Raw genomic sequence first — 27,059 nt, forward strand, 5'->3', positions numbered from 1 at the left:
AGCTCCCTGAAAGGAGGTTGAAGCCAGGTGGAGGTTGGTCTCTTCTCCCAGGCAACTGTCAGTAAGACAAGAGGGTCTTAAGCTTGTCCAGGGGAGGCTTAGGTTAGATATTAGAAAGAAATTTTTTACAGAGAGGGTAATCAGGCATTGGAATGGGCTGCCCAGGGAAGTGGTGGATTCTCCATCCCTGGAGGTTTTTAAGATGAGACTGGATGTGGCACTTAGTGCCGTGGTCTGGTAACCACGGCGGTTTTGGATCAAGGCTTGGACTTGATGATCTCAGAGGTCTTTTCCAACCTGGCTGATTCTATGATTCTATTCTGTGATTCTATGATTAGGCAATGCAATTCCTTCTGTTCTCAGTGGGTTTCTGACCTTCAAACCAGTCACATGGGAAAACTGGGTTCCTCAGGAGGCTGGATTCAGGAAGAGCAGAGGACATGCAGGGTACAGGCTGTATAGGCTGTATCTGAAATCCTTTCCTTCACCAGAGCTGAAGTATAGATACAGGCTTGTGAGGAGATGTCTTCATCCAGACTGGAAGAATGTAGGCATGTACAAATTTATTTCAATGAATTCAGTAAGGATGACTCTTTGTACTTGGTTGTGAAGCCTATTTTTTCCATCAGTGTTAAAGCACTTATTCGTAAACTGGATTTGTTTTCTTCTTCAACTGAAGAAGTCTTAACCCCCACTTCCCTCTTCCTTGGAGAAACCAGCAGTCTGTTTGAGTGGGCACTCTCATACCTTCATGGGCAGGAATTTCTCAAGGCCAAAGAATTGGAGCCTGCATGGCACTATGGGTTAGCAGTCGGGGCATCCGTAGCTTTTAGGCCTGACTCACAAGATGTGTTGTGAATTTTGGAGTAGATAGCTATTCGTTTAAACTCAAGATGAATAGTAGCAAGAAAATGGTGAAGGAAGTGGGGAAAATTGTTTATTTGCAGATTGTCTTTGAAGTCTAATACCGTAGCTGTGCCATATGATGGGCCCTCCCAAAGCATATGCTGTTCCCACAGGAAACACCTGGGCTAATAAAAGCTGTGTGGTATCATCGCACCAGGTCTCAGTTATGCAGAGGCTGTTATCTATAAGCAAAGCATGGACAGTGCTATTAGCCACTGACTTTTCAGGGAGCAATTTAGCCCATATCAACTAACTTTGCAAAGGGTCTCTGTTACGCCTGCGTGCAAGCATGAATCCATCTTTATATATATATATATGGCATTTTTAGAAAACAACCAGTGCTCAATGTTTTGGCAAAACACTACAAGCATAACTTGAATAACTGTCAGAATATTAGCCAAAAAAATAACTTTTAAAGCAAATATAATTTTTTTCCCTAAACAAAATCAAGAGAGACTGATTTGTTATTTACGGAATAAATAAAAGTGACACAACTTATCTTTTGAGTCTTGCATACGTGAAAAATGGTTGGGGTGGGAGCAGAGGGAGTTGTAGCCTGTTATTTTTAGGGTTGCCTTTTGTTGCACTTCAGTCTTTTTCCAGAGCTGTTCCTGGCTAACTTTCCCATGAGTTTTTAACCTCTTGCTCTTGTTCTCTTATGTAACAGGAAACAGGCTGACAGGAACAAATAAAACACAGCATATCTGATAGTTGCACTCAGAGGAGCGGTTGATTTAGTTAGCCCTGCCTTCTTCCCTCCAAAGTAGATACATTTGGAGATTCAGATGTGCCTCCACTCCTCTCCAGTTGTTTCCTGGGAAGCAGCGGCTTGTTTGTGTTCAGCAAGCAGCACTGAAGTACCGCAAATATGAGAAAACAGATGCATTTCTTTTAAGGTTGAAATTTGTGGCGGTGTCATGTCCTGGGATTGTGGATTTAAGTATTTGTTTGCTCTTTCTCCCACCCTTAAGGCAGGAGTTTTATGCAAGCTTCAGGGAAGAGATGACATCGGACGGATTGAGCTGGTCCAGAAGCTGGCGAGAGAGAACTGCCAGTTTTTGCAGGCGGATAGAAAATCACTGGAGAAGGCAGAACAAGTAAGACATTTCTTGTTTGGTTTTTTTTTGTTTTCTTCTGACTGGGGAGGGAGATTTAGGTCACAAAACTGAAATAGCAAAGCTGATGGTCAGAATCCAGGGCACACATTATTCATGGAGCTGTAACTGCTCTCCTCTGGCATTTACATTTCTCTGAAGTGCGTTCAGGTCAATAATTGTCAACGCACTTAAATTATTATGTTGTCATTAGCTGTCAGTTGCTGTTATTAATATCTTAGACACATAGGATGTAGCAGATGACTTCAGGATGCTTTTTACCAAATTGTTGGGTTTTAGGGCATATTTAAATAATGTATAAGGTATATGAGTACATCAAGTACTTACTTTAAATTGTCTTAAAATTACTTTATTGCTGGTATATTTGGATGTAAGTATTGGCCGGAACTTTTCAGTGTGAATTAAAAAGAATGGTCTGGATAGGGAATTCAATGTTGTTTTTTTTCTTTTAAATTGTGTTTTCAATCAAAAGTTACACTGAAGAAAGCAGCATTCCATTGAATGCTTCTGAAAGTATTTATTCAGATGTTAATAACTGGATTGAAAATGCACTGAAACTTGACTGCTCTGCTTATAGCATGTCTCCTAATATTGTTCTCTTAGTAAAGATTTCTATTCTGATTGCATATTAATCTAAAGCTGCAGAGGATAATAACAGCAAGAAACAAAAAAAATCCCACCTAGTCCTCGTGTCTCTTGCCATTTTGTGTATATAATTTATTCCATATTCTGTTCACTGGACAGGAGAAAAAAGGCACGTGCTTTAGAAAAGAAATACTTTTCAGCTCATCTGCAAGCTCATTCCTACTGAAATAAAGCTGCACAAAGGAAAAGAGAATGATGAAATCTTATTTCAGAGCTTCATGCTGTTCTGTTCAGCAACGTATAAGGTCTGGTTTGGTGTAGTTAAATATGTAATTGTATCAGTAGGTGTGCAGAAGCAAGAAAGGTCATTAGCCAGGCTAAGTCCTCTAGATTGAATTGTTCCTCAGCTGACCCACTAGTCATGGACATCTGGCAGAATTTCCATATATCTTTAAACTCTATCTACAAAGCACAATTAAAGGTTTAGGTACTTAAATAAAGAAGATTTTTAAACCAGGGAATGTTTCTGTTGTGTTTCAGGATTTGGAAGCAAGATTACAGATACGTGGGCATAGAGGAGAGGGGAATGTCGGGACTGATACTCCAAAAATTCAGTGGATCTTTTTGCTGCTTAGTCCAGTCATTGCAAAGGGTGCTGTGGTGTCAGCTGCAGTTCTGTAGCTGCACAGATTACAGTACAGTTCCAAAAATGGAAAGGAAAAAAGCACTCAGCTTTTCTTCTCCTTTTGAAAAGTGTGGTACTTAGCAATTGCTGCTATTTAGGAGATGAGTGACTTCAGTTTAGCAGGAGCTAGAGCAATCTGCTCATATCCATCCTGAGCAGTATAATGCAGCAGTTACTGCTCTGAGGCAAGGATATGCCTTTAGACTTTGAGGATATGCTTTTAGAGGTGACAGCAAAGAGAAATGTTGTCTGAGAGACTGCAGAAGCCCAGGTCATTCCTCATCTGCCCTTTATTTCTGGGTAGGGAATGTCTTACAGCTAGTGCAGGCAATAATAAATCACGGTGTGCTTCCTCTCCCAGTCTACAATTTACTGGTTATTGTAGGGTGAGAGTGTCTCTTCCCTTCAGTCCAGGCAGCCCATGCCCAGATCTAAGAGAGATCTACAGTCCACAGTGTGGATGTATTTGCTAAGCCCCCAGCTAGACTATTGATTTCATTAGGAATAGTCTCCAAGAAGGCACTTATGAACATGGGTAAGGCTTGTCATAGCTTCTCAGTTTAGCTGACTCAGGTAAGTAGCTTTCCCTGGGAAAAATGCACACATTGCTGTGGAGGGGCGGTGGATTGCATACGTTCAGGAAGCTGTGAGCTTCCATCCCTTCCTCTCCCTCCCTTCCTCCCATGTGGTCTGAGAGCTGATCCGACGCACGTGCAGGTGTCAGGATTTGACTGGCTGGGCAGAGTTCACTGTTCCAGGCAGCGATTCCCCCTCCTTTCAAAGGAGAAAAGCAGCAGGCTGAATTGTAGTGAGTACTGCTTGGACCAGGGCTTTCAGACCTTCCCATCTCATCCTGCTGCTACAAAAGTGATGGCAGATTCATTGGCATTGGCTTACTACCCAGTCCCTTGGGCTCACTGTAAATGTTAGAGGAACAACATGTTCAGGGTGTGGTGTTCTTATTATGTGTTACATGTCCATGTGCTACACGTCTTTTTTTATTATTTTTAAAAGCATAGCTTACCTTGCTTTCTTAGAAACACGGGGTGATGGGCACTCAATGTAGGAGTGAAATGGGTATGCTCTGCATGTTTTCCACAGGACCCTCATTTCTCAGCAAGTACTCTTGCGCTAAAGCTTTCACCAGCTTTCCCTCCTGGGGAGCTCAAACTGTGTTTTCTTGGATGATCTGTCCTCCTCAAAGGGATGGCATGCAGTCTGTAAATCAGATGCCTGAACACCCTGCCAGGTTGCTCTCCCTGCACTTGGAGAGCTTGCTAGCTGGATTGGCCTCCTGGCAGCCCACGTCGAAAGCAGAAATGCTGCTGGTTTGCAGGGCTGTGTGTTTCTTTCAGCCTGGGCCAGTGTCACTGTTCAAAGCTGGGGGCTTTATAACCTGCCTGGAAGTAAAGCTGCTCTTTCCGAGATGACCAATGGGGAATTTTGCCTAAAGCAGAGTTCTAGGTTGTCCTCCTCTAGAATTATGAAAAAACCCCAAAACCCCAGCTTGAATGTGCATATGCATAATTCCTCTCTACATATACTCTGTCCCAGGCATGTGATGGGAAATGGAGTAGGGGCTCCCTTGGTGCTACCCACTGTGTTTCTAAAGTAGGTCTCTTCAGATTAGTACAACCTCACATGGATTTCCAACATCAGTAGCAAAAATAAATGTAGTTTAATTGGGTTTTGATGATTCTTGTACTTTCCCGTAAAGACGGAAGTGTTCTCAGCCTAATCACAGAATTTGATACTAACTACCCCAATAACTCTTTTTCCTGTACAGTGAATGAGGTGTGGAGTGTGATGGGGAGCTAGACTGGATGACTAAGAGAACTGATGAGCTCTCCTGCCATTCAAGTATATAGTCATTATCTTAATCTGAGTTTGAGGACAGAAGTCAGTGATTCACTTAGCCAAGGTTGATGACATGTGGATGCAGAAGAGATTTTTGGGCAGATAAAGTAGCTAAAAGTATTCTTTAAGGTGTGGTTGTTGGAGGTCTGTGGTCCACAGAGGGCAGGCGAGGCATGGATTGATTTGGATTGATAGTTCAGAAGGAGATGAAAAATAATTATTTTTTCCCAGAAAAAGCAGATGGTCTGGAAGAGGGAAAATACGTGACAGCTGGGTGGTTCACTGGAGAAAAGCTCAGTTTGGAACTATTGTGGGTGAGAGAAGGGATTCCTTTAGTCTGGCTGTGTTCTGGAGGGTGTAAAATTGGGGTGTGTGTACATGATGTACATGCATATATTTTTACTTCATACTTTAAGTACCCTTATCAGAAAGTCCATACTGCTTTTGTTTCAGTTTTCTGGTGTGCTCTCATTTCTCTTCAGATTTGTGGTCTGAATGAAAAAAAGAGCTTTGAAAAAGTCATATAATTTAAAAAGTTCTGTGCTCAAACTCTGTTATATGTGAGCTGCTTAATTGATTTTGGCACTGGAAGCTGACAATGACCAGGTTAGACTGGTATATTGGAACTGGTGTTTCTCAGTAGCTCACAGTGCCAACTTCTTCTGTGGTGAATATAGTGTTTGCAAAGTGCTCTAATCATATTGGTACTGTCAGACTCATAAAGAAAAACAAAAACTAAATTACAGTGATTTTTCCCCCCCATTCCTGCTTGATAATGTGTTAGAATAAGGTGCTTAATTAAGGCACTGAACCTACCCTAGGTGTTAGGTTTCCTAAACCTCAGCTTTGCTAGGGAGTAGAAAGTAAATAGTACTAAATAAGATTCTAAATAGGAAGGTAAGCTTCTTCTCTTGCTGTTGAATTCCTACAATGAGATACAATGTACTGACAAATAAAGAAAACGAGATGGTTGTCTAAAACACACAGAAATTATTTTAGTATCAAATGTGGGCTAGAGTAAAAATAACTGTGCAAGCTTGCAATTCTAATTTTATCATTGCATGCAAATCACACACATAAGTCTAGGGAAAAGTAAAACTGGATATTTGTATTTTTATGTAATTTAAGTATTTCATTCCCTTTCAAAAGTTGCTTTGACAGAAAATAGATGAAAAATCTGTATTGAAATATTCAGCTATAAAATGCGCCTGCTTTTTTTGAGAAGTTTGCTTATTAGTAGCATTAATTATAATATAGAAAGCAAGTTCCGTATGTAAAGCCATTTGAAGTAATTTATCATAGCTTTTTTTCCTCCAGCATACTTTTGAGATGCATTTGAGGCACATTTGCACTAAACCATAGTTTTTGAAACTCCTCTTAAGCAACTACAACTCAATTGAATAATGTATTTATAGTAGATGTGAAACTGTTTGTACAGTGTTTCCAGTTATTATTTCAATGAAGTGTTGCACTCATTAAGAAAATCACATCTGTTTATAGTGTCATTGTCTTAGTAGAGTTGGAAAAGTGCTTTTCATCCCAGCAACATGGGGAGAATATTCTTTAGATTATATTATCATTTTCATGGTCAGATCAACTGAATAAGCTGTCTACAAATTGACGGTAATGTTCAAAGGAAATTTAAGATTCTCTAAGGTGCTCATAAGAGAACTAAAGAATATTAATTTCTTTATTCAACTATATAAATTATGTTCTAGGCTGAGGCTTTTCCAGTACTTCCCTGCATTGGGGAGGGGAACATTTCCTAAATCCACCCTGTAATCCCTTTACAGATTAATGTATATATTAATTAGAATTACCTACTGTTTGAAAGTATATATGTACATACAGCTTGAGTGTATTGATTCTGTGAGAGTTCAATATGAAAGAGATATATTATAGGAGGCAGGTATGTTTTCAGTAGGACAACAGATACTGAAGAACAGTTTTGTTAATTTACTGGGTACTAACTTTTGTAATCAGTGGTCTCATTAAGAAGACAGATGATTTGCTCATTGAAGCAGGTTAGTGGTTGAGCTGAAGCTGTTAAAAGGCTTACAACAACAGAAGATTAACGACTTAGAGCCTTGGGTTGTATAGATTACTCACGACCAAGGAATTTCATAAGGAAATTCCAGCTGTGACACACCAAGGTTATTTTAGGGTGCATCTACCTGTCCAACTGGAGACAAGAATGAATGTCAGGACATGTCCAGAGCTGCTGTTTTTGTTAGCTTTTGTTAGACAAAGCTGTGGCACTATACTGATATGCTGTTGGATTGATGGTCAATAATCAGGGCTCTGATGGAAAAATATTCTTTAAAACATTGATATCAAATGACATCTGAATACAGGCAGTGACTGAAATTTTACTTTCTAAAAAATTCATCACTTTTGTTGTATCTGCTCCATCTGGGACAGATCTATTGTGTATCTTGAGTGCAGATTTGCTGCTTTTCACTCTTGGCCACTACTCTACATCTCGGGCAGAACTGTGAATCAAGTGGACACAACTATACACAGTTTAGCACAACTAAACAACTACACACAACTATAGCACAACTACAACACAGTTTTGCAGGAACTTTCATGGCTTGAATATCTATGAAGTGGTATAGATGTCTAAAGTCTTTTAAGCAGAATGGGTTTAGCTTGTTAGCCCAGGAGTTTGCTAGTTCTCTTAATACCTCTTAGATCTGCCAGTATTAGCAGAGAGAGCTGTACCAGGGTAAGATGAGAGTTGGCAATTTTGTTTAAGTCTTCAACTACAAGCCAAGAAAAAAAATGAATCTATCAATGAGGCTGTCAGTTTATATCTCTGTATTGAGTAAGAGTGACTAAGAGGTATGTACATGCTTGCTGCGGAGGTAAGCTGAAGTTCAAGACTCTGGTCTGAATGAGGGGAACAGGGACTTGAATCTAGTTCTGTCTTGTTCTGGAGAGAGTGTCCTATTCCAGATGGTCGATCTTTCATCTGCTGGAATGAATGCATAGCCCAAGGTGATCACCTGTTCTTTGTAAGCCAACCTCTTTATCTTCTGAGAAGAAAAGACTTCTGCAGGTCCTAGGCTTTTTTTTTTTTTGGGTGCAGAACAGGCACAGGCATCTTTTTGAAATGGAAAAAGTTTCCCAGAGTTATGGCTCCTTCTGCTCAGATGTAGGACTGGGATCATTTGCACGCTAGCAAAAGCTTCGTTTCAGTCTTTTGCAGCACTTCTATTAAAATAATGAGAAAAGTATTTTTATTTGCTATATACTTTTCAGAGGACTTACTATTCCCTTTGTTAAGTCTAATGTGGCCAGAGTTTTGGAGGAGAACGTCCTCTTGTCAGGGATGCAAAACAGTGGTGAAATTATATGGTCCTTCTCCCTGTAAAATAAAAGCTCTGCAGTCATGCTTGTGCTCACATGATATGTTGTGAGCTTAGTGTAGGAACACATTTACTGGAAACCTCCCTGTTTTCCTTTGAGTCAAGTTACATATTCCCACAATACTTTCCTCCAGATGCTTGACCTAGTGTTTGAAAGAAAAGAAAGCCTAATTTGCTCCTCTTTGATTTATTCAGTAACATTAAACTACTTTGTATAGAAGGAAATTCCACATACACATTTTGCACGCTGGGCTTTCTTTGGTGTGGAATGGTGACTCATTCTTGTATGGGACAATACCTTAGCTCCTGGGCTGAAAGGGGTAAAAAGGGCACATGGTATTTAGCAAGCTAAAACCTGAGACCCAGAACTTTGAATTTTTATTTTTGACTCCATTGGTTTTTTTAATAAATAACCTTCTTCAAATCTTGCTGCTTCTCTGCACCTTTGTTTACCAGGTATAAAATGGGGTCTTCAACATGTGGGACCTTGAAGGGTGCCATAAAACCTGCAGTGGTTAATGAATGTTGATGAATTGCTTTGGTATCCCTTTTAGGTGATTTGGGGATCCCAAGGAAGCTGGAAGTGGGTTGGACTTTGAACTGCTGAGGGCCAGGGAGATATTTTTTTAAATTCTTAGCATAGCTGAGGCAAGGCCAAGCGGTTTCAGTCACTATGCAGCCTCTGGGTCCTTGGGCATTGCTACAGTGGCTGTACTGCCCCAAATGCTTGTCCCCAGCCCTGGGCTGTCCCATGTAGTGCAGCTTTATGAAGAGATACAGGGAATAATGAAGCTGAAAAATAAAATAAATACACCTTTCTTGTGGGGTTATTTTCCAACTGGTTCAGTTTCCTTCACATTATGGGGATATGGATATGGGGTGAGAATGAGATATGGTGTGAGGGATGACCCATGCAGGCTCCTGATGAAATACAGCCATCCTCCTTCATTCACAAAAGCCTTGTGACTTACAAAATCCAGAAACTGAACTGTGTCAAATGAAATTTCCTTGCATTTTTTCGGCAGCCAGTATTTTAATCTAGGTCCTGTGCTTCACCATGTGGCTTCATGAAGGCATGCATGCACAAAGAAGGGTGTGAATGATGAGTGGAGGTCAGCATCCAGGAGCAGGGAAGAGGACAGGAGTGCTGTTTTTCATGGGAAGTTGGACTACACAGTTCTGGTGTGGTGGTACTCTAGTCCTGGGAACTCTGAGTAATAAAGGTGCCTAGATCTCTCTGTCAAGTTAGGGAATTTGTTACCTAAATTCAGGAAGATTAAAAAGAAAAGTTGATAATACTCTGAATATGTATCATGCAAAAGTATATTTTTTCTGAATTCTGAAATTCAAGAGAAGTAATTTTGTCCTTCACCTTTCAGTAGTGCAGATCTTTTAAGTAATTAATTGTTTTACTAGACTCTTCTCTTAGAATTGAAAACAATCAAGGATATCTGGCTTTGGCTTGTACTGTGGACCTGGCTGAGGAGAAACATACAAAACAACTGGAAAATTTTTTGATAAACTAGAAGCTGATGGCTGTCCACTACAGCATCCTCTTTGGAAGTTGTCTGAGATTTGGTAGCTGGCCCAGAGGTCAGTCATGTTAAAAGGATTCAGTGCAAAATGAAGATTTGGGCCAGTAACACAGAAGATACATGGTTAGTGTTATTACATAGGTGAACATATTTCTACATGTCAAGCTTTGCTCTTGTTTGGAGTAGAAACTACAGTGGAGCAAATTCTTTAGTACCATCTGCTTTCTATGCTAAGGTCAGCGTGGTTCCAATGGCAGGATGCTCTGAAGTCAATGAGGCCTGCGTTAGGACCTCACTGGACTAAATGCTGCCAGCATTTGTTGGTATTTGTTCCTGCAGGCATGCTCTGGAGACCACCTGGAGCATGCTGGTGTGAAGACTTAGCCTTTTCCTTATGTTCAGCTGTCTTTCCTGTACCAGAGTGGGGCTATCTGCAGTGAGGGCTTTTTGGAAAAAGGGCAGCTGTAAAGTGTTTATCTCTTCCTCCATTGCTGAAGCCACATCCACAGCAGGAATGTATTTCTTGTAGGCTTCTTCCCCCCGCCCCCCCCAGGATTTATTTATTTTAATCATGAGACATCTCTAAAATCTCAAAAAATTGTCCTTTTGCTATGGCCATTCTGTCACTCACTGTGCCTGCTTTTCAAAATTTAATTCAGCTCCTGCTGATGTTAATAGATATTTTTTTGTGAGAGCAGGGTATAGCCCTTAGGGTCTAATACTTTTGTCACACTGTAGCCATGGAAGGTGGTGGCATTTTGCAAGATGTGCTTGACACATGGTCACCCGTGGAGAACGCTGATTTGGTAGCAGTTAATACACCACTCGCATTCATTTTTCTTGGTTGTATGTGGCAGCTCAAAGAGCAAAGGAATGAAAACCCAGGTGATTAGTGGTATTTTTGCTGACTGTCTTCCTCTGAATCAAAGCAGGTATTCCCCTCTCCTTCCTCGATTAGTGTTCCTACTGCTGTGTGCAGCACCTCCTATGTTCTAATTCACAGCACATGAAAATGAGGTCTCAAGTGCATATGCATGGATTTTGTTTTAACTACCTAGTGAAAAGTTTTAATTAGATGTTTCATGTGGAAACATGAAACAGGGTTTGAAATTAGCAATGACCTTGTGGCCTTCCTTGAATATATTTTCTACTACCATGTGGCAGGCAGTTCCCGGTTCTTTCTGTCACTGGCTGGAACGTGAGCATCCAAGCAGGGAAGGCTCTGACATGGGGGAGCAGCAGCAGCTGCTGGTTGCAGGAAAAAGTACTTTAGCCTCATTTGGTGACTGGGAAAATAATAGGATGACCTAACTCAGGAAGAGCATGAATAGTAGCTGGTATTTCCTTTAACAGCTTGCTGAAGGTCAAATCTTCGATGGATTTCCAAGCTCTGAACCAGAATAAGCCCTGAACAGGGGGTGATGCTGAACTACATAGCCCTGTTTGATCAAGGGAAGAGCCTACAGCTCACATGCCTTTGTAGGTTGCTGTGTGTCAGCTCTGTCCCCTGGCTGATGCTGCTGTCTCACCTGGAGTGGCTGGACTGAGAGCACCATCCCTTATTTCATCTCCATTTTCCCTGGGAGGTGAGGGGAGTAGACCTGTGTGTGGTATATCAGGAGCAGCATTTCTACTTAATCTGGTGCTAGGAGAAACAAAGGAAAACCTGCTCTTTTTAGTAGAGGAGGAGACAAGCACAGAATGCAAACGTGCATCAGCTTTATAGGTTGGTTCCAATATCACAGTGTCTATTCTGTTTTTAGAGGCACTAATATTTGTTCAGTGAATACAATAACAGTTGAGGCCTTTTTACAAAATACTTTTGATATTGCAAGTAGGGGATTATTCACCACAGAAAAATTTAAAACATATATGTGGATACAAATACAGCTGTTAAATTGATTTGCTGTTTATAATATATACTGTTTGGCCACACTTAGCAAGTTAATAGAGACCTGATGTGTTCAGGGTCAGAGAAGACACTAATCAGAGCTGACTGAAGAGACAATAATTTTGGTTCTCATATGCAAAGCCTGGTTGTTCAAGCTTTGAGCTAAAAACCAGACATATTCAGGTCTGGGCTTCCTTGTGTGGATGGCAAACAGCTGGAAAGTGTACCAACACTCTGGCTTTGTCTCCTCATGTGAGAAACCTGAATCTTTTAAGTGAAATCCACACATAAGTTCAGTCTGTCTAAATAATATGCAGTACCTATATTGAGCTAATAATTTGGCTATATTGATTTCTTTTCTGTTTCTTAGATTTGATGAAGTTGTGTAAAAGAAGCATGTGGCTTCTAAACAGAACTCTATTTGCAGTGAGTTCTTTACTCCTATTTCATGCAGAGGCAGAAGAAGTAGATTAAACCTGGGCAGAAGATTTTCCTGCCTGCTTTATCATTGGCATCACAAGATTCTTCCAGTAGAGTTTGAGCAGTGCCCAGTGCCCCACTGGGAACCTATCAAATCCTGCACATTGTAGGGGATGGCCTCCTGCATCTGGGGCCTTTCTCAGGATTTCACCAAGGACATGGCAGAATCCTTCTCCACCAAGGAAGTTCTGGCACTAATGGTCCACCAGTTCTGTTTCTGTAGATATATCTGCCTATGTGTGCATATGCTGTATTTATTTATTCATTAAACAGACTGCAAATCTTGCTAAAAGCAAAGATGATCACTTACAAGGACTACTTATGGAACCTTTTTTCACTCTGAAGAAAGAACCAGTCATTTACACACAGTCTCAGTTGTTAACGTAAAGAAGGTGCTTTCTCCTGGTGACCCATCTGTTCTGACACTCCTTTCCTTCTCCTCCTCTTTTCAGATTGCATCAGGTTTTCATCTAGCAGATTCTGAAAAGTTTCAACCTCCTTTTCAGTTGTTCAGATTAAAACCTAAGTCTTGGTCATCACATTCGAGACCTATACAAACTTCTGTGCCCCTACCTTGGGGACGTCAGGCTGTGAATGTCACCTTTCCCCCTCTCCATCTAGTGCCTGCTGACAGAAAAAGCAATAGATGCAGGCTGTCTGCTCCCTGGCTTATCTTGCAGGTAACTCCATGTAGGTACACACTACCTGCCTTTCTGAAGAGGAGGGGTGAGTGGTGAAGCTGAGGTGTCAGATGGGGGCTCAGGAGCTCCCCATCCTGCACGGGCTTCCTCCAAGACCTTGGGTTAATGACCAAACATATGTGTCTCAGATCCTTGTTTGTATATGGAAGTGCCACTTCCCTGTTTTCAGGAGCACTGTGAACGTTGGCTCTCAGGATGCTTTCCCACACTGATGTGGCGTTTGAGTAGTCAGAGTGCACTGGCTGGCTGAGTGATACTATAGATAGGTTGAAGCAGCTTCCCATTTTATGTCTGAACACCTAAACCACATGAAAGTGGCTTCAGGTGGCAGATTTTTGTTGTGGGACACCCAAGTCAGGTACTTTCTTAAAAATGGCCCCTATCAATTTTTTTTTTTCAGAGTGTCAGCTACAGTTTTAGTTTCAGGAGACCTCTAAAAATCTGCCTCTCTTATTTCATTTTAGAAATTTCCTTGTAGAAACGTGTGCAGAAACTGAAGGAACATGTTCCAATTTTACAAAAGAGCTGTGGGTATATGTGCTAATTTGTGTGGGATCCGCAGCCATCCTTAGAACAGAGTTGCTCTGTTCTTGCACTGGGTGGCCGTATGCTCCCTGTAATTCATCTGTTCGCACTCTCCCACCCTCAGCTGTCACACAGACACACATATGTATATGTACAGATATGACTGTCTCTTCCCTGGTGCAAAACTTAGTTTTGTACTGTGTAGAGAAAAAGGCTACAGTTTCACTACACCATTTTCCTTTTCAACTGTTGTAGCAATGCACTCAAATTCTATCTCATATTTACTGGTTCATCAATTGACACATACTGTTTTCATTGCAGTGACATATAAATAGTAAATATTTGCATTAGACAAAAGCCATACAATAAATCATGCATATAACTGTTGTTTTAAAATGTATTAGTTTTTAATCCATGTGATGTTCAATATGTATTAAGGATCTCCTAAGAATAGAAACAGAAAAAAAATAGCAATTTACTCACTTAATTATGTTAGAAATTCATGTCTTACCTGCTGTAAGAAGAAATAAAGGTTTAGCATTCCAGTAAAAGTATCAAAAAGCTGTAAAAGTTGCTTGACCATGATAATGTGAAAATTGACTACAAAATCATAGGCATTTGCAATTTTCCTTGCAATTCATTAATGCTGCAGTTTCCAGTGTTCCAGTGCTCTCGTGCGTGGAAAAGATCTGCATCAAATGGTTGGATGCCCAGCCTGTTTGAAAAAAATCCTATTGATTAAGGTCTAATAATACTTCCCATCCTGGAGATTCTTCATTTGTGCAATTTTGCGAATGCAGCAGAACATGCAATAACAATATGTCCATATTGCTTTTGCGTTTATGACAAATACTTTGCTCCAATCCTTTTACTTTTCTTTCCCCATGCACAGGTTAAGTGCTTGCTATGGCAAAACTTCTTCATTTTTCTACCTTAGACAATATATTTAATGAACTTTATCTGTATTGCATTGTTAAGGGCAAGGAGCTAGGAGCTAGTTCTAGTTAGACAAGGGCTTTTACGAAAATGAAATCCTCAAAGAGTTGCTTCATCATGGGAAATCACTGCCAAATGTCATGTGAGCTCTTGCTTTCCTGGCACACACAATATAGAGAAACATTTTCATTTTTAGCATCTTGACATTCAACTTTTTGACTTCTAATGCTCCACTTTTTAGTATATGAATTTTTTAATTTCCCATTAAAATGCATTGTTATGAATTTGCTTATATTGAAATAACAATTGAGATAATATAGAGATATAGATAATTAGAGGCTTAGATCATGTTGTACAGAAGCATCTTAATAAGATCAAATAAAAGCTGTCTTTTATTTTTAGCATAGTCTAATGTTTAATAATCTAAAGCTTAAAATCTGATGAATTGGCAGTGATTTTGTGATTTGATATTCAGAAAGAATGCATCCTGAATACCAAATGAATGAAAGTTACTGTGGACTATAATTGCTACATTTTTTCTTTTGACCTTGAAAACTGTGTTAGCTTAGTGTTTTTACACTGTTAACCTTGAAACACATTACTTGGAAAAACAGTGCTGAATGTTAGCAGGGCTTTTACTTGAGTTATCATAGGGGAGCAGTTTGAAGTTTATGGAGAGAAATTGTCTTCAAAATCTTCAAATAGCCTGAAAGTTTTGGTGATGACAACCCTTTAAATTATCATTATCCTAAAAATGTCCTGTGCTAGTGAAGCCTCATATAGCTAAAAGGAAAAGTGACTGCAGAAAGGAGTGTAAGTAATACCAGGAGGATGGGGATGCCTAAGAAGCTGCTTACCGATCCCTTCTGTTGCCGTGCAAACATGTCCTCACAAAATATCCTTGGTGCAGCATCATTTTGGTAGGTCAGGTAATCAGCTATGTGTAAAGATCATACTTTTTATGTCAAGTAAACGCTCATGAGCCCAAATCTTATCCCCCTCTTTTCTAGTTGTTAGCAGGCAGCCAATGCACCAGTACAGAGTAAGGGTATATGAAAAACATGCTTTGCACAGGGAGATTTTTCTCTGGAATAGACAGAGGTATAAGTCAGAGACAACAGCCTAGTGTTTTCATTTTTTGTCTTTACTGAGTGGGTATTTACACTGTAAACTGCACATTCATTAGTTGCACTGGAAAAAAAATCCTAACAGATTTCAGGAAAGTTAGATTCTGATCATTTGTATTTTAAGGGAGCTGAAGAATATGTAAGCAACTTCTGCTTAGGATAATCTGAAAATATAATTAATTTTATGAAAAATCTAACAGAAACCTAATGTTTTAGATAGGATTTTAAAGACTTTGGTTTCACTCATCCCCTTCAAATCATTGTGGTCTCTGTTTCAGATTGCCTCCAATGCCTGTGTTAAAATTCAAGGCATCCATAAGGCACATATCCTCCTGACCTAGTGCTGTAGTTATGATGATGCATAAAATAAATCATTGCAATTACTGAGGCAGTCTCAAGCACTTAGTAACTCAGGCAATTGCTTCTTGAAACATGACTGAACTGAAGAAAGGATCATTAGTTATTTCCCTGGAGTACTTGGATATTATAACCCTCTCCACAGGGTTCTATTAAGGAGTTAAGGCCTGGCCATTTGTTCACACATCTCATTTTGTCTTTCTGTTACTCAAATGCTCTGTGACATCTGGTGAATTCCAGAGTGTCTCTCTTCTTCACCCATGGCATCTCCTTACCTGTCAAAGTTCAGGTCAAATAGCAAGTGGCCAACCATGTGGAAAGGAAGAGCCCAGCAATGACAAAGTAAACAGGTTTAAGAAGTCATTTCTGGAAGGACTTACGAGATAGGGTGAATTTATGAGACGCATGACATAAAAATAGTTTCCTGAGTAAGGAGAAAGAAGTTGGTTAGATGAGATCTCGAAGTTATACATGAAAAACAGTACAAACCTGCAGAAAGCTATATAAATCATTTAAAGCCATGAAGGTCAGGAAGGAATTAAAGCTGGAAACGGGGGAAGGGAGGCCAGGATCAGAGATATGGGAGAGTTTCCATATATCTTGGGTGGCATAATAGGTGTTGGCAGTGTCTAGATAGTCTGTACTATGCAATCTGAAAGTAATGGGATGTGATGAGAGGAAGAGAATGGGATCAGAAGATATGTGTCAGTGGACAGTTGTATCCCCCAGTGGAGCCTTTGTTGGCTGAAGAAACCCCTGGGCATACAAGGGTGTATCAGAAGCTGTCAAGTGGCATCACAGTGTGGCTCTCACTCTCTCTAGGTAACACCAGGTTGCTCAAGAGGTCAAGAAGGAGGAGATACTTTGAAGGAGGAAAAAGGGAGCGACCCAAGGGAGATTTTTGGGGAACCTGGTGTCGGTGCTGCTCCTCATGGTGAATTAAAGGGATAGGGAATGAGCCTTATGTGGGCATGATAGTGGGCTGAAGAAGAGCTAGAAAAGGGTAGCAGGGAAGTACAGTAAAAGCCCAATGACTGATGGATGGGCTGAGACTTTATGGATGGGACTGGCAGTAGAGCAATATGGTTTGAGGGGGTTGTTCTGGAGAGAGCTGTCCTCTCTCCTGGGGAGGAAGAGAGGCCCTCTCAGGGAGAGGTGGTGTGTTAGATGATAGTATCAGAGCCCAGCAAGACATGCAGCAGCCTGGTTCAGGGTTGATTCAAGGGTAGATCAGATGTCCTTGTTTTGGAGGCAGCAACATCCCTCAGAAGGGAGGGGCAGATGGCTGGAGGCAGTAACAGCTCCCACGGCCCCAGCAAGATGTGCTGCTGCATGTTTGGCAGCCTTCATGCTGTCAGGAAGGCTTTTTTTCCTAGTGCTGTTGTGAATGATCTTCTGATGCAAGGGTACAAAGTGAGTTTGAGAGGCACACTGTCATTTGCAAGGTTTCATGGTATTGATTGAGGCAAATCCTAGCAAAACATTCAACATTTGATCTTTTTTTTTCTCAATATTTCTTCCTATTCTAATGGTTAGATCTGGTTAAATCTCCCTGAGCAAAAATAACATTTTGGATTACTTCCATTAACTTTTTTGCAGAAGAGACAGTGAAATCTGGACTATGCCACACTTCTGCGCATGTTCCTCCCCAAAGGAACTGTTCCTTGTGGAGGAGACCACACAAGCACACAGATGAGTGTTTACTCAAGATGCCCTGCATCTCATTGCAGATACCATGTGATTTAACAGTTGCCATGGTAACGATGCATTTTTCATTCCATAACTTGAATAAATGTTGAGATTGTCCTTGGTTTAACTAACTTATCTTATCTCCCTTTTAAAGTTGGCCATGATTGTATTATCTAAAGAAAGCAGAGAGGAGACTCCCAACATTCATGCTGAATTTTTAGAGCATGTAGGCAGTTAAGAAGTAGGTACGTGACTCCATCTGGAACAAAATAAAAGTAAAGCAATATGTGATTATTTAAAATCATAAAATGGGAGAAATATTAAATTGTACTTCATTATATGGTGTCATTGTATATGTTTCTGTAATTTTTATTTTTTGTGACACTTTTCTTCAATACATGAAATTTTAATTAAATTTATCATTTTATAGGATTATTCTTTATGTAGGCATGCAACAAAGCACTTTTCTTCTTTTTCCTTACTGTAATCTTGCAATAAAATTTCTTTATTTCTTGTGTGCTATAACCATCACTTTTGAATTGTTGCTGAAAACAGCTGGTTGTTAACCCCTCTTTCCTACCTGCCTTATTCTTTAACGTTTTCCTTTTGCTAAACGTGGACAACAAATATTTTACCAAACCAAAAAATCCTGTAATTTTCTCCTGTGCGTGTAGTGTTAGAAAATAGCATCCATATAGAAGCAGCCTGATTTTTCTCATTTCTATAGTTGATTATTTGTTGACATCAGTGAGTATTTTGTCCTGCATGATAAATGCAGAATCAACTCTCCTGCTATTAGGTGGAAGAAGTAAGTTTTATTTTTCATTCTAACTCCTTTTTCCTTTCCTTTTTGGCAGCTTTATTGCATGTTCTATGCATTGCTATCTACCTAGGATCTGTTATCAAGACTGTGAGTGATTAGTGGCTTATCTATCTGTGAATGATTTAGATTCATGAATTAATTAGCAAGGAAAGAACCATTAGAAAGCGTTAATAGAAAGACTGGTGATCTCAGACTATTTTGGAGTGAGTTAAAACTGTCATCCAAACCCAAGAAAATTGGAGCCATTGTGATTCATGCTTTTTTCAAAAGAAATCGCTGCGTTATATCTAACTTAGCTGAAAACAACCACCAAGCCACAAGATATAAATTCTACTTTGTGACAACTACTGTTGGTCTATAAGTTAAATAAATTGTTTTGATTTTAAACATTAGCTTTGGATTTTTTTTTTACTCCTTTACTCAGTGCTTTTTCACACTAGCTGTTTGAAGACCGTGTTAAATGTCAGTGCATTTGAGAGAGTTTGATTCTGGACTTCTTGAGAACGAGATTGAGCTTTATATAGTATTCTCAGTTTTAAGGGTTTATCTTAAGCCTTTTGTGAGACCAGAACCAGCTCCTGACCTTTGCTGAGTACTTAGCTGCATCCTTCTGTGAGCATAATGCTTCCACAAAAAGATATATGCCTTACAGTGATAAATGTAATGAGCAGCACCTCAGTTTAATAGGCAAGTTTTAATCTTCCTAGTTTGTAATTATGACTTATAATGTGAATAGCATACATATTTTAATTTTATTTTTATTAGAGTGGTGGCATTGGCAGCACTGAGAGGTCCTATGGACATAAGTTAAGAGACAAAGGTTTCTCTAATAGACAGTAAGTGGATAAGTCAGTTTTTTTAAATAATGTTTTGCTACACACCAAGTATAAATTGGAGTGAAAGGTAAAGAAAGGAATCAGCAATCTTGTCTGTTTGACTTAGAAGTTGTATGCATCCAGAACTGGTAATTAGAGCAATATAAGGCTGACAGTGTCATATATTTACTGCCATCTGTCCTCAATTCCTTCAGGAGACCTTATTTATCGCTGCTTCCATTATAAAGGTTCTAAGGCCTTTGTACATGTGTCCTTACCAAGGTGAATATTAGTCTACATTAATAAATTAAATCCACTAATGTTAGTGAGCTGTATTCTGCAGTTTTCATTCTTGAGTGAAAGCTGTATGGGGGCTGCCAGAGAAATCAAGTTCCAGCCCTGTTAGATGTTAATCAAGTTGTTATCTATTTCCTCTTATATTCCAGTAATTTCTAGAATTTCACCCTTTTGATGTTAAGATTATTCTCAAGTATAACTTCTGTATATCTACACAATCATCTTCAATTTTATTTTCCCTGACCTATATGGTAATAGTAATATGGTTTTTCAGTCCTGGGGTATTTGGGTTAAGTCTGCAATCCTTCTTGAATCCTTGGCACTCCTCCCTCCCCTTCCTGGACAAAACATAAGTCCTGCAATTTTTATATCATCTCCCTCTTGCTTTTCACTGTAGTTAAGGCTTGACCTACTGTCACTGACATCATGGAAGACACTGTTTCAGTGTTTTCCAGTGTATCCCCCAGGTAACTGGAGTATTGAACTGTTGTTTCATCTACATACTCCTATTCTATTCTTTTCTATGCTATGCTATGCTATGCTATGCTATTAACAAAGGAGATACTTGCATCTAGTGTTTGCATTTTTGTCCTGTAGGAAACTTTACATTCTTGGGAAGAAAAAAGTTGCAATTCTGATTCTGGTGAAAATAATACAGTTGCAAAACTCTCTTAGGGCAGAAATACAGATTGAATTTTCCTGACACTTACCTTGAGACCTGGACCTCCAGGCCTGTGGAGCTCCTGGGTGGCAGGGGATGCAGAAGCCCTGCCAGCCTGGGGTGGGCAGTATGTCCAGGCAGTGGGGGAAGCCCAGCAGGCTGCTTTCTGTTCAAACTGACATGTTCTGGCATGGTTTCAGTGAATGTAGTAGTGAATCCGTATTTTTTCAGTAAAAGAAAAAAAGTTACATTGGAAAATTTGCAATCAGCTTCACATCCCACCACATTAATTGCAAGGCCACTGGAAGGGACGGTTGGCATCTGCCCCTTTTGTTCTACAGTCATGTTAATTTGCCCCGGTGTGGTGCAGGTTTTTCTAGAAATACAGATGCTCTGAGCCTGCAATTCTTCCATATACTGGTATTTTTCAAGTAAGTGCTTTCCTGCCAGCTGTGAGAGAATGATAACAATATTAATACCATCCTCACGTCTTTTCTCTCTCTCTCTCTCTCTCTCTCTCTCTCTCTCTCTCTCTCTCTCTCTCTCTCCACTCCCTCTTCCTTTTTTTTTCCTTCTGCTTTTGTACTGTTACAGAGAGAAGGCCTCCTCAGTTGTCCTTGCCAAGGTGGTAGCTCTCTGTCAGGCTGTCAAACTTACCCACTAATAGCTATGAAGAGTGTGTGCTCCAAGAAAAGGAAAACCAAAATGCATAGCCTTCAATTGTTTTAAGAAGACATTTTTCATTATCCAACAGAATCGTGGAGTGTTAAGGTTATGATAACGTTGCTTCAGTGGCTGTGATACCAGTAATGGGTTTTTTTACATTGTTTTAGAAAGTGTGCCCTTTTCCCTGTGTTAAAAGTATTACTTCCTTTCATTAAAGCCCTATCCTTAAAGTGTTCTCGCCCTAAATACATTTGGAGGAAATTTGGGGGCCAATCAGGGGTATGGTCCATTTGTTCTCCATTTAGGGCATTCTTGCAGCTAACCTGCTATGACATGGCCAACACTGTGTCTTCATCTGTACTGCAGCATGGCACTATCAAAGTGTGCCAAAGGAAGTGTAAACCAGGATTCCCATTTCAGTTGAGGATTTTATGCTTCTGTTGTTTTCCAAAGAACATTAAAGGTTTTTTCCTTTTTAACTGTAAACTTTCCGGTGGTTGTATTCAAAGGTCTTTTCCAACATAAATGATTCTATGATTCTGTGAAAAGCTGCATGAGGTTCCTCTTTTCTCACTTCCTTTGTCTTTCTGTAACTACACAAACTTTTTTCACGTTTTTAAGTGCCTGCACAATGAATCCCTAACCTCACTTGCCGTGGGACCCTTGCTTGGGAACCTCACACAACTGAGCTTTATTTTTTTGCCCTAGGACCTAACTGCAGCCTTTCTGCTCACATAGGGACCCGTATTTAGCAGTGCCCTATTCTCATGAGCGGTTTCTTTCTTCTTAGTAATAGGGAAAGCAGAAATAATCCTACTCTCAGCAGTTTTGGGATTACAGGCAAAAATTGAGTTCCTTGATGTATGACTGTGTAGGGATATTAATCTTTTCCCTGATGCCTGTTGTCTGTCATCTCTGTCTTACCAGCACTGTCCTTTTGACCCCTCTACAAGGATAACTCGTTATTAACGTTGCCTTTGCTGCGGATACTCAGTATGCAGATGACAGCACCAACAGTTTTTCTAAAAGGGCTTGTTCTGTGCATTATCAGATGCAATATTCAAAATTGGCTTCAGCAACAAAGGATTTTGATTCTTTATTCCATGTTGTGGCTTGTGCTCATTTCACCGCAATTTGCAAAGTTGATAAATGCAGGGAAGGTTGTGTTGAGCCGAATGTCGGCTTTTTGTTGTGCATCTCTGAGAGTGATAGCTCAGTGTGAGACCACTAGGAAGTTTCAGTACAATCCCTGGGTGCCTTTTGCTGAAGGAGGTGGTGGTCAAAAAATTTAGAGTGTTTTATGGTTTTACAGCCCAGTCAGAAGTTAGTGAGAAATCACTGTGTGAGGCATTAGTTGATTTTTGTTTCTACCAATATACTGTGAATTAGCCCATGTTTATGAAAGTGGATTTAACAACTGAAGAGAAAACCAAAAATATTAGAGTACAAAAACGAACTGGACAAAAGATGACATGAGAAAAAATAATAAAATATGTCTGTCCTATGAGCTGTATTTTATAGTGGAATAAAATAACACAGTCTTCTGTAAGATTTTTTTTTTATTCTTAAGAAAAGCTGCTCTTGATGGTCTTGCAGTCCTGTAAGGTAATTTTTCCCTTGAAATTTGGAAAAAGTGGTGATCATGCAACTACAAAACAGGCAGCTCACTGAAAACATTTTGTGTTGTGATATTTTAAATAGAGGTAGAGTAGTAAATATTTTTTTATTTTCATTTTTCTGAAATAAAAAGAGAGTAACCACTGCAGAAAAAAAATACCAGTCTCCTCTTTATATAGTTGGATTAAGCTGTGCTGGTGACTATGAAATGCTTTTGTCCTCTTGTAGTTGAAAGAAAATCAAACATCTTAATGCAGGTTTTGGTTTCTCTTGCAACGCTGTGAAATACAGTAACATATTCTGAGATGGATTATCCACAGAGATCAGAGATATTGTTGTCCATCTCCACGTTAATTGTGATCTGTTCCTTTCCATCTTCTTGTCAAATGAGGAGGAATAGCCTGCAAAGAATAGAGTAATTTTTGTATATCTGTTTGTACTTTGGTGACTTTAAATCTAATTTTGCCATTTCCACAATAATGGATTCCAGGGAAAAAGCATAGTGAAGTGTAAGCAGGTCTTTAGTCCTGATGGATGCAGTCTGGATGAGTATCTTATAGAAAGAGCTGTTAATAGAATGTTGCATTTTGTTAGTTTTTTTTAACTTTCTATCATGTTTGCAATATAAATATGTTTATATTTTATAGCCAGGGCTCATCTCTATTGCTAGCATTGGCAAATGTCTCACATCATAAGACTTAATTTTCCATTGCTTCTAAGAGTTGTTGCATCTTATCTGTTCATTCTGAAAGGTGTCTGCTTCAGCCTATTTAATTTTCTAATGAAAAATGAAGCCAACATGGTTCAGACGCAGCTAGGAGGGAAGTTAGGGGTAAATATGTTTTGCTATGTTAAAAAAATTTCTGGCAGCAGTTCTCTGAGAAGCTCTAATGCCCTTATATTTCTGAAGTAGGATCTGAAATCCCTTTGGGGAAGAGTCTTTGGTTTTTTGCCATCTTCATAAATATTTGCCCAAATCTGACCCAAGTTGGAGGCCAAAAAATGCAGTTTGTACAAGCTCTCTAAAGAGTTTCTAGAGCTTTGAGGTTAATAGTTGAAGGCTCTGTAAGCTCTGAGCATGCTTCAGCTTGAGCTGCAAAGGGTTTTCTTTACAGCTGTACCTCTTGGCTGTTACAACCAGATGTGCTTGTAGGATATAATGAGCCTGGATGGAGGTGTAACTATCACTTTTGGTGTGTCCAATCTAGTTCTCATTCTCTCAGTGTCACACCTCAGAGGCAGGTGCTTCCAGCCTTTGCAATCGGTACAGCAGGGTCCCAACAGACAAGCACCTTTTTTTCTTAGCTTGGACCCAGTCTCAGAATGAAGTTTTAACATAGGCTGAACAAGGCAGAGGTGTTTGGGCAAAGCAGCAAGACATAGCAAAAAAAACAAAAACCAAGAAACCCCCCAAAAATTAGAAGTGGTTTTTTTTAAGAAACTACATAAAGAATACCAGCCATTTTTTTCCAGGTTTTGGGCTTGACCTTTCTGTCTTCTTCATGTTCTTGTAATTCTTCTTTTGCATGGGTAATATACACCAGAGATTGATTATAACATCCAAGCAAAAAGACACCTGCCCAGCAAAACAATCAGTCTTTGGAAATGAGGATCTTGTTATTTTGAGGCTTTTGTCCAGCTTTGTCACCTATTGGAGCACTTTCCCTGCACAGCAGTGGAAGCTTCTCTACGCTTGTACTTCTGAGCCCTCTTCCCAACTCTGCTCATGTATTTTACACCATTTGCATGGAAATATTCGTGTGCACAGGGAAACTCCATGGATTCATTGAAGGGAGCAGTCTTCTCTTTAGAACACAAACAACCCTTAGAATCATTTTCCCATACCTCTCAAGGGCATGACCTGGCACCAGCATGAAAAGACATAGAGGCAGAAGTGATCAGCCTTATCTGATTGTGTTGAGTCAGTTTTACCAAATTATGCTATGAAAACAAAATGTTCCTGCCCTCCATAGCTCATAGATGAGGCAACTTCTTTGTTATTTGATGTGATTTTGAAGCAGTTAGCCTGTGTGCAGTTGGCTTTGTTGCATGTTGTCCAAAGAAGATTCTCTTTGCCTTTGCTTTGCTTGGTTGTTTGGCAGCAGGAAAATCTGTCTGCAGACTGGATTTTCCATGCTCCATTAAGTTTATAGGTGCCTTATAGGTTATCTCTTAGTTGTTGTATTACTTTTTTATCCATTGAAACCAGAAATATGGGAGTCTCTCTGGATGTGGGGTTTGCTGGATTAGCTCTGTGTCTGGTCTCTTTTTTAAAAAAAGCAGGTGAAGAGATATTGGACAAAAGTTCTGTCATTGGGAAATGCATAGTGTGCATTGGTGCTTAGGGGTGTTCCAACTTACGTACTTCAGTAATGGGTAAGACAGATAAAGAAATAAATCCTTGCACAGGTGTTCTGTCCTTTGAAGAAATTACGTGAAAATGTGTTTTCTTTTCAGTGAAGCAGGCTTATGAATATACTGTCTGTTGCAGACCATACTGGTTTTTTTTCTATTGGAAAGCTGTTGGAAAATACAACATTTTTCAATGCTATTTTGAGCAGTGGAGGTTTCTCATAGGAAGAGGAGAGGCAGTGCATTCTGGATGTCCATTCCTCTTTTAATTACTTAAAAGGCCAAACTCAAGAATTCAAGGAACACAGAAATATCCCTGACTGATACCAAAGTTACTGGTTGCTTTGGCCAGAGATTGGATTCTTCCCTGCCAATTGCAAATAACCCTGAAAGCTAATGCCTTCCATAAGGAAGCTGGCACGCTGTGGCTGTTTTCAACACTGCATATGTACCTCTGCTTTCTTACACCCCTGTGGTAATTCAGAGGGTCATATTCCTGCTCATGCAAAGCATAACTTCCACAAGTTGAGGCCCGCTAAGCAAGGACTTCCAGCTGTTTCATTCCTATAAGCATATAAATATTTATACCACCCCAGGGTTCCTTTCATGCTGAAAATAAAGGTAGCACTTGTCTTCTGTTAAAATATATTACCCAGGAGATAAATGGCTTACCTCAGTGTTAGGAAGATGGATGAGAGGAGTGGAAAATTGGCCATAATATTGGTTGGAAGATCCACAGAGTCCAGAGGGCCTTGCTGTTTACTTGAAACTCCTGCTGGGAACTGACATAGAGGTTGATAGTGCTGTGTTTAGCTATCAACAGATGATTAATTAAAAGCTGTAATAAATGTGAAATATAATGGTTGACAGATGCAGAGCTAGCTAAATTTCCTAGTGATGGGTAATGTGCACCAGGGATTGATTACAACATCCAAGCAGGATGTGAATGGTGCTTTTGAAGGGACAGCTGAGACAGGGAGAGTCTGCACAAGGCCACATGCAAAGTGAGACAGCGATTCAACTCTGTGGTGTCTCTGGTGCTCTGCCCCTTCCTGTACTACCTCTGTGAAAGCACAAGTCCAAATGTATTCTGATCCAGGCTACTGAGAGTCATTTCCTACCCTCTGCACTGGAGTGAAATAAATGTCAGATAGGCAGTGTGGGGGGCTCAAAGCTGAGGTGCTGGTGTAGCATCACCTGAGTGAACTGTGATTCTGCTGTTGATCTGGAGCGTGACCAGTGGTAGCCTCTCTGCCTCAATTCATCTGCCCAGCCATGAAATGAGAGAGGTGGTAAGGCTGAGCTGCTGTGACCCCGCGTGGCCAGCACAGGTTGCAGATGTAAGGGTCTGAAAAAGTGATGTGAGGCTTCATTATTAATTGAAAATGTGATGAGAATGTCTCGAGTCAGTGTGCTGACTTCTAGGGACTTAGCTAGGATGCTGCCTTGCTCTTCAGTACGCGCTGCTTATCACTTGGGGGCCCCTTGCATCCTCCTTCTCATCTGCTACTGTATTTAGATGGAGCATGCTGAGAGCAGCCTGGTTTTCTTACAGCAAGAATTAATTATTTCACAGACCATTCCAGATTCTGATAAATGAAGCGTGCCTTGATGTCATTTTAGAGTAATATCTGTAGTGAAATCAGAACTTGTGAAAATACATAGGACATGTCTTTGTGTTTTGCTTTGTTCAGGTTAGTTGTTGTGGTTTATGATATGACTAAAGGGCCTGACAACATAAAAATAACTTCTGCAGAAGTGGGAGTTTAATGAAATAATAATTATTCCCTTAAATTATTTTCAATATAAGATAGCAAAATTAAGAAATTCTCTATCCCTCTCCTTTTTTTCGCAAGTATTTATTATAGGTAATGAAAATCCAAATTGAACCCGACTGGCCTTAGTTTTGCACAATTTTTGTCTTTCCTGATAAAATAGGTTGATTTTTCTCTTCTTTGAAATTGCTAAAACAGGCAAGGACAAGAGGAAGAGCCTTATGAAAATCTCACCATTGGGGCACTTTATGCTGTTAATTCACAAAGAAGTACCCAAAAGGTTTTTTGAAAAT

General features: G+C 39.9%; 1 protein-coding gene across 1 annotated transcript in view; it reads left to right on the plus strand.

Annotated features, from left to right (window-relative positions):
• Nucleotides 1-21,112, plus strand: part of LOC115307664 (rap guanine nucleotide exchange factor 5-like) — an 85,686-nt gene extending 64,574 nt beyond the window's left edge. Inside the window, exons 9-10 of the mRNA XM_029961773.1 lie at nt 1,878-2,003; nt 20,951-21,112. Of these exons, the coding sequence (XP_029817633.1) occupies nt 1,878-2,003; nt 20,951-21,085 (261 nt within the window). The 3' untranslated portion in view covers nt 21,086-21,112. The remainder of the gene's footprint in view (nt 1-1,877; nt 2,004-20,950) is intronic.
• The last annotated feature ends 5,947 nt before the right edge of the window (nt 21,113-27,059 follow it).

This window comes from Manacus vitellinus, unplaced genomic scaffold (genome assembly GCF_001715985.3).
Source record: "Manacus vitellinus isolate BGI_N305 unplaced genomic scaffold, ASM171598v3 scaffold_3_pilon, whole genome shotgun sequence".
NCBI lineage: Eukaryota > Metazoa > Chordata > Aves > Passeriformes > Pipridae > Manacus > Manacus vitellinus.